The 16096-nt window shown below is 48.2% G+C and overlaps 1 protein-coding gene across 1 annotated transcript in view; it reads right to left on the bottom strand.

Annotated features, from left to right (window-relative positions):
* MTAP (methylthioadenosine phosphorylase) overlaps nt 1-16096 on the bottom strand; it is a 163158-nt gene that overhangs the window by 33397 nt on the left and 113665 nt on the right. Inside the window, exons 6-8 of the mRNA XM_014533303.1 lie at nt 6373-6459; nt 4953-5011; nt 3139-3306 (exon numbers count right to left, since the gene is read on the bottom strand). Coding sequence (XP_014388789.1) covers nt 3139-3306; nt 4953-5011; nt 6373-6459 — 314 coding nt within the window. The remainder of the gene's footprint in view (nt 1-3138; nt 3307-4952; nt 5012-6372; nt 6460-16096) is intronic.

The raw sequence follows: 16096 nt of genomic DNA, 5'->3' as shown, positions 1-16096 counted from the left end.
GTGCTTTTCCGAATTAATGAGAGAAAATGTTGATTCTCCTGCTGCCCACGAAGGTGGAAAGTGAAGTGGGGAGACATGTGGGGAATGAGCAAGGTTCCCTGTCTGGGGGTTCCAAATCTGCTGTTGGTTTCTTTCACCACTGACTAGAGATATACAGGGTGTCCCCCCAAAATGTATACACACTTTGAATACCTACTAATTCCAATGGTTTTAAGCATAAGAAAGAAACAACAATGGAGCTGTTATCTGTTAAAAGTGTGGGCACAAACAGGCAGTTGGACATTCCCTGAGGGGTCTCAGATTGGAGAGGGTGAAGGCCAGACTGAGGGGCCCCCCTCTCCCCCCTCCCCCAGTGCACGAATTTCGTGCACCGGGCTACTAGTAATAATAATAAAAGGCTAATATGCAAACTGACTGAACGTCAGAATGGCCGTTTGCTATGATGCGCACTGGCCACCAGGGAGCAGATGCTCAATGCAGGAGCTGCCCCCTGGTGGTCAGTGCACTTCCATATGGGGAGTGCCACTCAGCCAGAAGCTGGCTCATGGCTGGCCAGCGCAGAGGTGGTGGCAGGAGCCTCTCCCACCTCCGTGGCAGCACTAAGAATGTCCAACTAACAGTTTAGACCCGATCCCTTGGGGGCCTAAGCCTTTAGTCGGACATCCCCCGAGGGCTCCCTGGCTGCCAGAAGGATGTCTGACTGCAAGCTTAGGCCTGATCCCCCGGGGAGTGGGCCTAAGTCAACAGGTGGACATCCCCTAAGGGGTCCTGGACTGCATATGGGCACAGGATGGGCTGAGGGACTGCCCCCCCCCCGCCCCAGTGCACAAATTTTTGTGCACCGGGCCTCTAGCCTATAATACTTGAGGAATCTGGATCATTCTGAATAAGGAGTTTTAAACTCTGCTATATTAAACAGCCACATTACAGCCCTGGCCAGGCTGCTGTTGGTTGGAGCATTGTCCTGCACACCAAAAGGTTGTAGGTTCGATTCCTGGTCGGGGTGTGTATGGGAGGCAACCAATGGATGTTTCTCTCTCTCCCTTCCTTTCCCTAAATTAATAAACATATCCTTGGGTGAAGATTAAAAAAATCAAACCACCACCATAGTACAACCATTTTCTTAAACTATTATCTCCAAACCCTTGGACTCTGACAGCCACAGAGACTTTGATGATATCCCCTAAACACGAACTCCAGCTCCTTCTCCCTTGGTGTGATCACATTCATTCAATCACTTGAAAAATACTGACCGAACAACCACAGGCCAGGCAATGTGGGTGTTAGGGATAAAGCAGCAAACAGGAAGGTCTTTACCACAGATGGTTTATATTCTATCACAGGGGCAGACAGACAATACATATATAGTATCAGGTGCTCAACAGTGACAGGAGAAATGACAGGGGTTGGGAGGAGCATGTAATGATTTTAATCTACCCGTTACGTATTAGGTTGAACCACATGAAACTGCCGATCTCCGACCATTTCTAATTTACAGAATGCTCCATTTCCTACGGGTCTATCTGAGAGCTTCCTTTCATAGGGGACAATCAAGAATCCTTCTGATGGACGACAAATTATAAGGAATCCCCGAAAGGCAGCAGACACCCAGAACTGGCTGACTCAACCTCCCTTCCATAACAGAAGACGTAGGAGAGGCTCTGGGTATTGTAAGTTCAGAGGTAATGAGGGGAGGAGCAGGATGACTACGGGGTGGTCTAGATGACTGAATGGGGGACTCTGGTAGGAACTCCAAATAGCTCACACCCTTTGGCACTTCTCCCCACCACTCTGGATGAAGGTGCAGAGCGCAGTCACCTGTCTCCATCCAGAGCACCCTGGGAGGCGGTTATTTCCACCAGGAATGGGGCGTGGGAGGAGCGGGAAGGAATCCCCACCGGACTCCCACTTTCCCTTGTGATTTCTTCCACTACTTCTAAAGGCAGAAGCAGCCCAGGATCTTGGCAGCCTATTACTGTTTAATTTTGCGGGTAAAGAAACATTATATCTTACCTGTGTAAATAACAAAAAATCCCTAGCTCCTGAACCAACTGTGGCCCTGCACCAACCAGACATTATGTGCCTCCTGATAGGATCTGTGACCCTGCTGAGGTTCAAGGTTCAAGAATTTGAACCTTGTTCTGATAAGGCCTCCAGAGCTAACCACTGATTTCCGGCAAAGACAGGAGACGGGAAGACGCCAAGTGACACTTAGGGATGCAAACAGCAAAATCCAGCACGTGGGGAGACTCCCCAGGACAAGAAAGGAGGCAAGGGGATGGGGACCTCTAGACCAGCGGTTCTCAACCTGTGGGTCACGACCCCTTTGGGGGTCAAACGACCCTTTCACAGGGGTTGCCTAAGACCATCGGAAAACACATATATAATTACATATCGTTTTTGTGATTAATCACTATGCGTTAATTATGTTCAAGTTGTAACGATGAAATTGGGGGTCACCACAACATGAGGAACTGTATTAGAGGGTCACGGCATGAGGAAGGTTGAGAATCACTGCTCTAGACAAAGAAGCAGATTCATTAATACACTCGTGTGCAACCAGTGGCCTCCTCTGGCCCCTTATTTGAACAAATCAACTAGAAAAAGAAAGTTTGTGAGATAAGAGGAAAAAGGAGAACATTGCCTGGACACTTAATACTAAGGAAATATTAAGCAACTTTTTCTTTTTTAAAGAGTCCTCATCTTTTAAAGTTACAAATTGCAGTGAACTGATAAATGCTGAAATGATTATTATTCTATTTGTTATATGTGTAAGAACTCCCACAATAAAAAGCTTAAAACAAGCCTGTGGGCCCAGCTGGCATGGCTCAGTGGTTGAGCGTCGACCTATGAACCAAGAGGTCACGGTTCGATTCCTAGTAAGGGCACTTGCCCAGGTTGTGGGCTTGATCCCCAGTGTCAGGCATACAGGAGGCATCCAATCAATGATTCTCTCTCATTATTGATGTCTCTCTCTCTCTCTCTCTTTCTTCCTCTCAGAAATCAATAAAATATATTTAAAATACAACAACAAAAGTCTGTGGGTCTTCCTCCCCCTCCCCCCAAGTTCCCGCACACTGTCCATTTGAGCTGGGAATGGTCTTCCAGGGGCCTACAGTGGCGTAGAGGATGGCATACCTGTCGATGAACTGGTCAATAATGACGATATCGCCGGGCTGTATCTCCTCCCTCAAGGAACCGCAAGCTGTGGTCACTATGACATGAGTACAGCCCTCCTCCTTCAGGGCCCAGATGTTCGCCTGATAGTTGACTTTGGAAGGCATGATGGTATGCTGCCTCCCATGCCTGCGGGAAGAAGAGCGAATGTGGTCGGTGAGTGAGCAGCACGTTTTAATTGTGTCAGAAGAGAAAACCAATTCACAGCCCTTTCCACCAAAGCGCTTCCATTGGCAGAGGGGGAAAAAAGAGGCTGGGCCGTAACCAGCCAACTCTAAGTATAAACCATTCGGTTTTAAAGGGCAGTTCAGAGTCTGTGTCCTTATTCTCCTATCGAGAGCAGGTACTCACTTACTTAGAATTCCCTGTCCAGGAAGCTGAGTTGTGTCTACCCAGTGGGACACCAAGCCCCCCAATCAGAGGCATCTGGTCTGTGATCCCCGACACAGAAAACAAGAGGTGCCCACGAAGAAAGCCTCTGAATAGAAATAAAAGCTCAAGCTTCCAGGTGAAGCTCTCCGGTCCTTCTGCCCGGCCACCCAAATAAGTTAATAAAGCATTTAAAGCATTAGAAGGTTTCATCTGAGAACTGATCACTTCACGCATGACCCATGTTACGGGCTGAACTGAGGCCCCCTCCATTCCTACGCTGAGTTCCTAACCCCTAGGACCAGCAGAATGCAACCATATTTGGAGGTAGGGTCTTCAACAGGGTAATTAAGTTAAAATGAGGTCATTAGGGTGGGCCCTAATATAACACAAATGGCACACTTACAAGCAGAGAACATCTGGAGAGATACGCAGAGAGCATGTGTGAAGATACAGGGACAAGATGGTCATCTACAAGTGAAGAGGGTCATCTACAAGCCAGAGAGGCCTCCAAGAGACCCTTCCCTCCGGGCCCCCAGAGGAAACCAATCCTGCTGACACCTTGCAGGTGGACTGGAGACTTGATGCCAACCAATGGGATTCAGCAGAGCTGCTGGGAGTCCCTCCCATGGGTAGGCTCCATCCTGACAGCAGAGACCCGCCCGCGGGCCTTGCAGGGGAGGGCTGCTGTCACGTGATCTGCTCCTGCCAAGGGTCACGTGGCAGAAAATGTGCACAGCCTCCAGGAGCTGAATTCTGCCAACAGCCACGTGAACTGGAATGAGGATCTGGAACTCCAGGTGAGAACAAAGCCTGACTCTACCTTGTGTGACCCCGAACATCGGACTGAGCTAAGCTGTGCCCACATGGCTGACATCCCCGAAACTATGAGATCACATATGCTGTTTTAAGAAGCTAAATGTGTAGTTAATTGTTAAGCAGCAACAGAAAACCAATACATGTATTTTCTAAAAATGTGATGCAAATGATTTTTCTCCCTCTATACCGGGAACCCTGCAAAACTTAGTGAGATAACAAGGGTGTAGAAACCACTTCAGGGACCCAAAACCGACACCCCGAAAACAGAACTATAGTAATATTCACTGAATGAAACAGTTTTCCTTTATCTTTAGAAAAAGAGTTTCAACTTTAGTCAAATGCATCCTATCTCTCATTGGATTGTTCTAACTACTCTCCCAACCTAAAAAGGGGATCCCCTTTAGGTTGATGAGATATGAATCAGTTTAACTTGCCCCAAACACCGTAAGTGGTGAATAAAGGTGACTGAAATACGTTGGCTCCACCAGCACATAAAACTCAGACTTGCATCATTACTCTTTCTGGGTTTTAGGTTAAATTTAAATTCTCCTTCAGTAGCAACATTTGAAAAGCTTAAGACACCTTACCTTGCAAGGAGGACGCAATCAACATTCTTTATCTTCCCCAAAATTAAGGCATCAGAAGGCTGCACACAATGAATAATGATTACAACTCAGTGATTTGAAAACATAGATGAACAATTAAAAAGCTGCCACTTCGACGGTTCCACCATGAAAGGTTCCATGGAAACTTGGGCGTTGGACCACACACTTTAAAGAAGAGTCTAGATTTGATGAATAATCAGTAAATATTTACGGAGGCCTTTACAAGCACAGAGGTTCACAGGAATTTGAAGGTTGCCTCAGGCTAGGTCCCGTTTAGTGAGGCCTATTTGTAGCAGGCAGGCACCCCGGCGGACTCTGACAGCACACAGCACGCTGATCAAATACAGCTGTGTTGGTATCTGTCAGGTGTGAGCGCCGTGGGCGGGAGGGCGGAGCGAGGGGGGGGGGAATTAAGAACTGAGCACTGGAACCGTTTGCTCTGTTAATCAACCAGAAGATGGCCAGGGGTGGCCTGAGGTAATGGAGAGAAAGGTTTTGAGAACCTAGGGGCTCAAAAAAACATAAGGCTAAGAAGTGAGCCAAGCTTATAGCACAGCGGCTCTCAACCTGTGGGTCGCGACCGCTTTGGGGGTGGAACGACCCTTTCACAGGGGTCGCCTAAGACCATCAGAAAACACATATAATTACGTATTGTTTTTGTGATTAATTACTATGCTTTAATTATGTTCAATTTGTAACAATGAAATTGGGGTCACCACAACATGAGGAACTGTATTAAAGGGTTGCGGCATTAGGAAGGTCGAGAATATAATATAATATAGCAGGACTCGGAAGACCTGAGGTCGACCTAAGGACTCGCTGAAAAAGAGGGTTTGGTTGGGACCCTCAGATGCAGGGACCTTCAGAGCCGGATGGAAAACTGCAATGTTTGGAAGCAGCACGAGGAGCAGCCCCCTTTAAATAGAGAAGGAGGGTCTTACTGTATTCCCAGTTATGCAATCCTGTTACGGATCCCCACGAAATCCCCTTTGGGGCCAGGGCTTACTGTGAATGCTGCTTCCTCCCATGGCCTTTCTCCTAAATTAGTGTGACATGACCTACATTACAGCTTCTAATGTAACCAGATTAGAAGCTGATTTACATGTTTTAAATGCAGAGAACTGAAGGGTACAGTTGCTATGTCTAAGATGAGTATGTGGCTTCTAGGAATGTAAATTGAGAAGTAATTTGCACATGTTCAGCAGCAGTACTTTTAATATAAGAAAGTCCGGGCGCCCTTCGAGACACTGTCTCCGCTGGTAGAACCCACTGACAGGACTCCTGGCCCCTCTCAGCCTGAGGCAGGCAGCCCCGGGGCTGACAAGACAACAGCCATTTAAAAAAATTATTTTAAACTTAAAAACCAAGCCGGCTGGTATGTCTCCATTAACTGGGTACTAACCTTGCCAAATGGAGTATCCACATACTTCTCGGTTCTTCCTTCTAAGATTTCTGGATCATCCAGGCCTGTTCCACCAATGATTCCAATCTACAGGGAGACCACAAAAAGGTGCCATATTTCACCAGTTTCCATAAGAAACAAGATCAGAAGCAAATTCGTTTACTCACATGCTCTTCTCCATTCCTGCTAGTTATTTTTTTAAAAATCTACAACTACTGACGAACAGTCATTCAACACACATTTGAAATAACCCAAACGTAGGTCACCCTTTTGGACTTTATCACATTTACTGCTGATAATTTAAGCAACAAATTAGTACAGAAAGGTACTCTATTTAGCTTCAGCAGGATATCAATCCTCAAAATAGGCAACTGCGGTTGCAGAAAGTACACTCAGTAACCGATTTTTTATTCTCTACTAAATGGACTGTGGAATAAAGAAAGTTCAAAAGACTGCTGGGATAGAAAATATTCTGTATGGCCACTTCCTAATGATTTCTCCTCATCCCTCCATTAGATAAAGAAACACAAGAGATGTTCTTTCCTGAGCCACTAACATCGGAGCTGCAGGGGACCACAGACAGACCAGTCTAGAGTAGCATGAAAGATCAGCCTCATGTATATTTGTGAAACCCAAATGCCATTCCTAGGTATGTGTAAACAAATGAGTAATTCAAAGGTAGTTCTAATCTTTTAAAAATTCCAGTGTCGTATTGCCGTTTCCAGAACCTAACAGTCCTTGAGACCAATCTAATTTGACGATGAAGAAACACAAACAAGAACAATTTCAAAGATAAATACAATATCAGCTGGCCAGTCAACGAAAAATTAGAGAAATGAAGTCGTTAGGAAGGTTGCTCTCCGGGCCACTACTTCCTAAAGGAGAAACAATACTTAAATTGTCAGCAACAGGCGAGAGAGACGACATGTTACTAAGAAACCCAATGGAAAATGACCTGAGCACCTTTTTTCAATGCTTTAAATCTATTGTCACTTGAGTAGAGTCTCCACTAAGTAGGAGAAAGTAACTCCTTGAGGGGGAAAAAAAATGGGGAGTTAAAGATTAACTGAACATCTGAATAATTCAGATCGTGTTAACAAGTGGATTTAAATTAATGTGTGGGAAAAGGGTTACCTCTCCCGCCCTCAGTTTCCTGGAGAAAAAAAAAAAAGTCGCCCTATCCGGTTTTGCTCAGTGGATAGAACGTCGCCCTGCGGACTGAAGGGTCCCAGGTTCGATTCCGGTCAAGGGCATGTACCTTGGTTGCGGGCACATCCCCAGTAGGGGGTGTGCAGGAGGCAGCTGGTCGATGTTTCTCTCTCATCGATGTTTCTAACTCTCTATCCCTCTCCCTTCCTCTCTGTAAAAAAAAATCAATAAAATATATATATTTTTAAAAAATCAACAAAACAGAAAATAAGGGCAATTTGGTGAGATTTTGCTGAAGAGCTGCCCGTTACAGGATTTGGAACTCTGCCTCCCCACAACTTCCTCAAGTGGCTAAACCTGTTTTTTTTAAAAGATGTTTTTATTGACTTTTGGAGAGAAAGGAAGGGAGAGGGATAGACTGAAACATGGGTGAGAGAGAAACACCACTGACTGGCTGCCTCCTGCACGCCCCCTTCTGGGGATCAGCCCGCCACCGGGCCACCGGACGTGGGGTGTGCCCCGACCCGTGACCGGGAAGCAAACCGGGACCTCCGGGTTCAAAGGTCAAAACTCAACCACTGAGCCACCAGCCGGGCTAACCCAGTGTGTGAAGTTGGTGCCACCTTGTGGTCCATTACTGAAACCACAGCAGGTTACATGCAGTCAAGTCTAACCACATTTGCCGGTTACAAATCACAGGTTCAAATCACAGTTTCACATTCACGTTTCAAAGCAACAGAAATGTTCACTTAAATTATACATTTAAATCATGCCGGTTCAATAGAATTTTTTTTCTTTTAAATCACACTGTTTTATGCAATCCTAACCCTTCATCTGCCTGGCTTCTCCATTTTACCCTTCATTCCAAGGTACTTGTGGTCACACACACATTGTAGGGGACTAACACGTCATCACCCCAGACCACAGAATTGAACTGCTGACTCAAATTACTCTCAGTCTGCTCTTCAGGGATTTTATCGCTGATGAAAACTTCCATTTTGCAAAAACAACCCCCCCAAAACACACACACACACACACACACACACACACACACACACACCAAACAAACCCCAAAACAACAAAAAGCTTATGACCACTTTGACTTGGCTGTTTCTGGATGATCTCTGGGCCATAGCATCTCACATTCTAGACTCTCAGAGTCATATGTACAAAACGAACATGTTTTGAAACCTTGCTCTCAGTTTAGGCAAGCTAGCCCAGCATTGCGGAAGCTCCTAAGAAATGCTAATGGGGATCCTGCTGAAGTTCAGTGCCCTTGAGCCCACCCTCAGCACTCCCAAGCTCCAGTCCCCACCACCCTGACGCCATGACAACCCTGCATTAGATAGCTGGTAATTCGGCCCTCACCAAGGAACAGGTAGTAAGTACTGGGCATGGAAGCAAGAGCTGCTACTGCTAGCCAGAAAGCCCAGCATGTGGTCTCTGGCCCTGGACTATGTGCAGGAGTGTCCATCCATTCACCCAACTGGCTCTGATTGTTCATGGAAACACTTACCTTGCAAGGGACACAGAACAAGTACAGCAATTGAATACTGCCACTCCAGGGAACTGGATTTCTAACCATTTCCTGCAGCGGCAGATTGAGGCCAGCAGTGCCAAGATGTGGCAATGTCGCCACCTGCTGGCTCCACGGCAAAGTACTGTGTCTGAGCACTTACATGTCATAGGCCAGGGGTCCTCAAACTTTTTAAACAGGGGGCCAGTTCACTGTCCCTCAGACCTTTGGAGGGCCGGACTATAGTTTTGAAAAAAACTATGAACAAATTCCTATGCACACTGCACATATCTTATTTTGAAGTAAAAAAACAAAACGGGAACAAATACAATATTTGTATTTGCATGTAGCCCGAAGGCCGTAGTTTGAGGACCCCTGTCATAGGCACTATGGTAGGCGCTTCAGTCCTACGGGACAGACCCCATAGTATTACACCCATTTTATAAAATTGAAAAGAAAAAGCATAAAAAGGAAGAGACTTATCCAAGAGCTAATCACAAGGAGCCATGCTGGAATAGCAACCCAGGCCTTTCACCTTGATCACTAAGATGTGCTACCTCCCAATACCCCCTCTGGGAATCTTTATAACACCATACCCTAGTACAGTGATGGCGAACCTTTTGAGCTCGGCGTGTCAGCATTTTGAAAAACCCTAACTTAACTCTGGTGCCGTGTCACATATACAAATTTTTTGATATTTGCAACCCCAGTAAAACAAAGACTTATATTTTTGATATTTATTTTATATATTTAAATGCCATTTAACAAAGAAAAATCAACCAAAAAATGAGTTTGCGTGTCACCTCTGACACGCATGTCATAGGTTCGCCATCACTGCCCTAGTAGAAAAGTTTTCTCTCCATCTTATGAGAAAACTGATGCTCTGAGAGGTCAAGTTCTGGCCGAAGGTCACAGAGCACGCTTAGAAACAGTGACTCTGGGCGTCTAAGTGAACCCCCTGGGAGGGCTGGGGGTGGGGCAGCTCTCCATCAATGACTTCATCCACACTTGGGAAGCAACGGCAAGATCTTACTGGGCCTCCTGGGCCAGAAGCATCAGCCCCCATCCAGGCAGTCCCAGGCTGCCTAGGAAATGTGTTCCGGGGCTGAGATGGGATTTTGGGGCCAATTCTCCCCAGCCAGGACTTCATTACACAAGATAAAGTTCTGAATAGGGACCCCCTGATCAATCAAGATCATTGCCAGATTTTCATAGCTTAGTGTCATCCCACACTCTCCCACTGACACACCGCCAAGCCAATCTTCTTAAGAGAAGATTGGACTTTCTGAGACGATGAAAGCATTTTGTTGACATGTTGGCTTACTTGGGCAGAATGGCTACTTCCAGCAATGTTGACAGGGCTCGTACGAACCCCTCCCCTCTATTTCCCCTGGTGCCTGGACCCAGGAGATTTCACATACCCACCCTGGTTACACATTGAAGCACCATCACACTGAGGCCAGGACATACTACCTAAGGAACCCAGTCCTCGAGGATGGCATCTCAAAACACCATAACCCCGAGCAGCCGAGACCAGCTCCTGCCAGGCGGAGGGCTGCCTCTGAGTGTTCAAGCTCTTGAAGCAAGAGAGCCCAATGTTGACAGGGCTCGTACGAACCCCTCCCCTCTATTTCCCCTGGTGCCTGGACCCAGGAGATTTCACATACCCACCCTGGTTACACATTGAAGCACCATCACACTGAGGCCAGGACATACTACCTAAGGAACCCAGTCCTCGAGGATGGCATCTCAAAACACCATAACCCCGAGCAGCTGAGACCAGCTCCTGCCACGCGGAGGGCTGCCTCTCAAGCTCTTGAAGCAAGAGAGCAGGGCAGCACTCCCTGATCTGAGTGCTCCAGTCCTTCAGCTCTGGTGGCCACTGACAAGTTTGGCAAGTGCAGCAGACAGCGCCCTTCTTATTGAGCCAAACTGGCCTGGAGGCCTCCCAGGGCCTTGCAAAATCCCAGAAGTCCAGTTGTGTGAGGAGAAAGTGGCTAAACGTCTGCTTGGGAGGCCTGTTCAAAACCCGCGATATTGTCCACAGATGGAGCTGGTGGCTCCATCTCTGACAAGATAACCCACCTGTAAGCCACCCCTGCGGGTGATGGTTATGGGTTCAACTGTGTCCCCCAAATCTATACCGTGAAGTCCTAGCCCCTGATACCTCAGAATGTGACTATTTTTAGAAATAAGCTCTTCGAAGAGATACAGTTAAAGGAGGTCTCTGGTGGGCAGGGTGGTATCCATTATGACTGGTGACCTCGTAAGAGACTAGGACACAGACACGCGGAAGGAAGACCATATAGTCACAGCAAGGAAATGGCATCTGCCAGCCCAGGAGAGAGGCCTCAGATGAATCAACCTGCTGACACCTTGATCTTGAACTTGCAGCCTCCAGCACTGCCTAAGCCATCCAGTCTGTGGTACTTTGCTATGGCAGCCCTAGCCAACAAGTAAGTAACACTATGTTCAGAACATCCTTGGTTTTTACTTAACCAACCTCCATGTGCAAAGTCAAGAAATTATTCTAATGGGTAGACATCCCTCCTGAAATGGTCCATTATTTTTTGAGGATTTTCCGGGAAGCTTACTGTACTCTCTAAAGCTCACCTTCCCTGAGGACAGCAGGGTCCCTCCCAGTGTGCCCCCTGGGTCAGCTGCTAGATACTAGCCTCACCGGGGAACTTTCAATACCAAAGCCCAGGCCACAAACTCCAGACATGCTGATGAATTGGCCAAGGCACAGTCTGTTTTCTTAAAGCTCAGCAGGTGGACCTCACATGCAGCCAGAACCGAGCACCTGCTCTAGGACACGGATGGTGAAATTCTAAAATCAGGGCTGGCTGAGGGTCACAGGCTGAAGAATGGCCCCTGAGAAAGATCCTATCTGCCCCGTCCTAATTCCCAGAAGCTGCCATCATTACTTGATGTGATTAAAGATTTGGGGACGGACAGATTATCCCAGATTATCTGGGCGGACCCTGAATACAATCGCAAGGGTCCTTGTAAGATGATCACACGAGGAAGAGGGTGATGTGATGACGAATGCAGAGGGAGAAACGGGAACTGGAAGTGAGGCAGGTCACGGGGCAAGGAACGCCAGTGACCTCTGGAGGCTGGAAAAGGCAGTGAAACAAACAGATTCCTCCTTCGATGCTCCAAGAGGACTTGCCTTGCCCTATGGACACCTTGATTTGAACTGTCAGAGAGCACATTTGCATGGTTTTAAGCCCTCCAGTTTGTGGTCATCCTTAAGGCAGCCACAGGAAACCAATACACTAAGAATCACCGGAAGAGCTTGAGCTTGTTAAGGTGCAGATGCTCAGCCTTTTCAAAGCTCCCCGGGGCAGTGGTTGTCACACCTTAGTGGGCATCTGACTAGACTTAGGCCCTTCTAAACCCAGATGGCTGGGCCCCGCCCCCCAGAGCTCCGGATTCAGCAGGACTGGGGTGGGGCCCAAGAACCTGCATTTCTAACATATTCCCAGGTGGGTGCAGAGGCACTGAGTCCTTTGAGAACCACGGTTTTGGAAGCTTCCGTAGCACAGACTAGAAGACCATGATTATAACCACAGTTATCGATCTAGGGTCCACTGCACACGGTTCCTCACCTGTACCTACAGGCACACCTTTTTAAAAAAATATTTTTGTTTCAGAGGAGAGAGAGAGATAAAAGCATCAATATGAGAATCATTGATTGGCTGCCTCCTGCACGCCCTCTACTGGAGATTGAGTCCACAACCCAGGCATGTGCCCTTGACCGGAATCGAACCCTTCAGTCTACAGGCCGAGGCTATATCCACCGAACCAAACCAGCTCGGGTCACACCTCCTTTTTATTGTGCTTCACTTTACTGCACGTCACAGATATTGTAGGTTTGTTGCGTGTTTTTTTTTTTTTTTAAACAAATGGAAGGTAAGACCCTCCACCAGCAAACAGACTACAACTTGCTTTATTGTGGCGGTCTGGAACCAAACCCGCACTATCTCTGAGGTATGCCAGTATAAGGGAAGGGAAGGAATCCATAGAATTATAAGAATCAAATGAAAATAATGCATTAATATCTGTCACTGTCCTTGTACACCGTCCTACCTTTAGCGAAAACAAACAAAATCCAAACGAACTTCCTCAAAACAGCAACAACAAAAAAAAGCCCCTAACCTGGCTTTTCGGTGTGGGCCGGGACGCAGCTTGGTGCTGCTCCATCCCCTCTCCAGGCAGACTCTGCCTCAGGGACTTAGCCCAGGTCCCTCAGCCAGGTGTGCACTGCTCTCCGGGGGTGCCTGGACACCCAGGGACAATTCTGGCTGCCACAATGCCTTGGAGGAGCGCTACTGGCACTCCGTGGGGAAGAGGCTAGAAGTACTCTATGTCCTGCAATGCTCAGGACAGTCCTACAAAGACGGGAGTTGTCCTGACCAAAATGCCCCCGTGTCCCTGGGCAAAAAATACAGGCTCATGGGTCATTCCCAGTTGGGGCATGTAGGTTTGTCCCCCAGTTTCTGAGAGTCATTTAAAGACCTTGGATCTGAAGGCCTTGGCCAGCCACAGGCAGCCAAGAGGCGAGCGTAAGGAGCCCATTCTCCAGTCTACATTCCATCCCCCTTAACGCCGTTTTGTGAACAGCTCACTAACCCACCTACAGTGGGACCATATCCCCTCCCTGTCATAGCAACTATAATAAACAAGACTTATTTTTAATCCCCCAGAGCAAAAGCTGGGAAGCTGCCTGGGGGACCCCCACACACTCCCATTGAAGGAGGCCCCCAGAATGCCCTGTCTGGTGCCAAAGACCTGTTCAGCCCCCTGCATGGTCAAGCATACCACCTGCCCACGGCTGATGCTGGGGTTCTCCCAGACACGGCTGTTATCAGTCCCAGGGGCGAGCGCCCAGTGGGCAGAGGGAGGCAGCTGGCTTCTTGCACTCCCTCTACAATCGCTCTTCCTTAAAGCTGCATGATCTCTTTAGTCCCACAATAAAACAGGGCAGAGACCACAGGTGGGACTCAGGACTGTCTCACAACATCTAGTTGGTGGAATGTCAGTTACTATCTAGGTCCGACTGTATGATGCTGGGCACCTTAGCTGACCTTTCTGGGCCTCGGCTTCCTATCCACAAAAAGGGGTTCGTGTGGCTCTCGCATCTTCAGGAACCTTCCAGCTCTGCATTCCATGATCTGGGGGCAGGATATGGTTTTTATCAGCCTATTTTGCTCCGGACACCAGCACCTCATGTTGTCTACACAGGATGTTGCCTCAGGAGCCTGGGGACTTGGGTGTTGGCAGCATGGACTCTCCACAGCAAGGGCTTACCCTTCTAACCTCAAAGACAGCCAGTAGCAGGCAGGCCCAGCACGACACGTACTTCTTCAGTTTATACTCAGCAGCTCGCCGAGGCCAAAAATATGCATCATTCCATATTACATCAGGCTCTCGCCACAGTGCCCTGCAGTGCCCACTCCGCACTCAAATGCACTGCACCAATTTTACAGGGAGGCTGTGTGGCGAGAACGCTGAACCAGGTTCCCGTGAGATGGTTTTAAATACCACCCCTCCCTGTTTTTACTATTTCTCTAAGTGTCAGGGACAGGTTTCCTGCTTGCCCACTGACAGCGGTGGCCATGACACCTATCATTATTTAATTGTTGGAGAAAAGATATTCAAAACGAATCTCAGCTCCCCCACTTAAAAGCACTCCCACTGAACAAGTTTCAACACCCCAGCAAACCCTGCAGTAAACCCCCACTTTATAGATGGGCACCTAAGGAACTGGCTTAGCACATGAGCTTCATTAAAACTCTTTCTGCCTTTCCCCGCACCCCTCTCCCCCTACTGGTAAGGGAGGAGTGTTCTGCAGATATATTTGAATGCAATATTCTTTTCAAAATGAACAACGAAGTTTCAAATCTAAGTGTGCCTACAACACTCCCCACCCCACTCCCGGTCATAACTGTCGCATGAAAAGCTGCAAGAGCCTAATAAACAAATAATCACTGTGACCGATAACAGGGAGACCTCAGAGATCTGCCTTCTCCCGGGAGAAGTGAACACAAAGCGAGGAACCAAGAGCTACCTGGGTAAAGGAGGCGGGCCTCCTCCCTACCCCTGAGGCCAAGCTTGTCTAAAGTTATCTGACTTCCTAGCCAATCATAAACAGAGAGGAGATCTTAAGTTTTATCGATTTCCCCTTAAGCACTGCAACTCGACACTCTCCCAGGACGCCACCAGCCTGGCCAGAAGTGTGTAAGTCCCAGGGAAGCTCGGGGCACCCCACAGAACTCGTACCCTCCTCTGGCTCAGGATCCCACCGCACAAAGGTGTCTTGTGCGGAGACCTGTACAAGCGCCAGCGGTTCTCAACCTGTGGGTCGCGACCCCTTTGGCAGTCGAACGACCCTTTCACAGGGGTCGCCTAAGACCATCCTGCATATCAGATATTTACATTACGATTCATAACAGTAGCAACATTCCAGTTATGAAGTAGCAACGAAAATAATGTTATGGTTGGGTCACAACATGAGGAACTGTATTTAAAGGGCCAGAAGGTTGAGAACCACTGATTGAAACCGATCTCTGACTTTCAAGATCGCAAACAAAGCAGTTTAAAGCCAGAGGCCTCCACCGAGGGAGCCGCCTGTACTCCAGGTCCGCGCTGCAGAAGTCAGAATGCCTGAAGCAACGTGCTGCAGGGGGCACTTCAGGGGAAGGCCTACGTTTGGAAGAAGAAAAAAAAGCCGGAAGCTTGTAAAAGAGCAAGCACGTTAGTTCTCCCACGTGGGCCGCGGGCAGAAAGCGGAATCAGAGCGGAAGCACGAGGAGACGGGCTCCGAGCTGCAGGCACGCTGCTAGCCCCAGCCGAGCACATCTCCGGGAAAAGCAGTCCCACTCGGGAAAGGCTGGCGCGCGGCGGAGCTCTGCCCACAGCCCCTCTCCAAAGGGCTTGCCCACACCCTGCACGGTGAGGGCGCAGCTGAGACCAAAGGTGGAGGGGGCGAGCTTGCAAGCTTTCCCTCCCGCCCGCTCCCCGCCTCCCCCAGGGCGAACCGGCCTGGTGCAA

This window comes from Myotis brandtii, unplaced genomic scaffold (assembly GCF_000412655.1).
Source record: "Myotis brandtii unplaced genomic scaffold, ASM41265v1 scaffold963, whole genome shotgun sequence".
In the NCBI taxonomy this organism is placed as follows: domain Eukaryota; kingdom Metazoa; phylum Chordata; class Mammalia; order Chiroptera; family Vespertilionidae; genus Myotis; species Myotis brandtii.
This window is presented reverse-complemented; position numbering and strand designations above follow the sequence as displayed.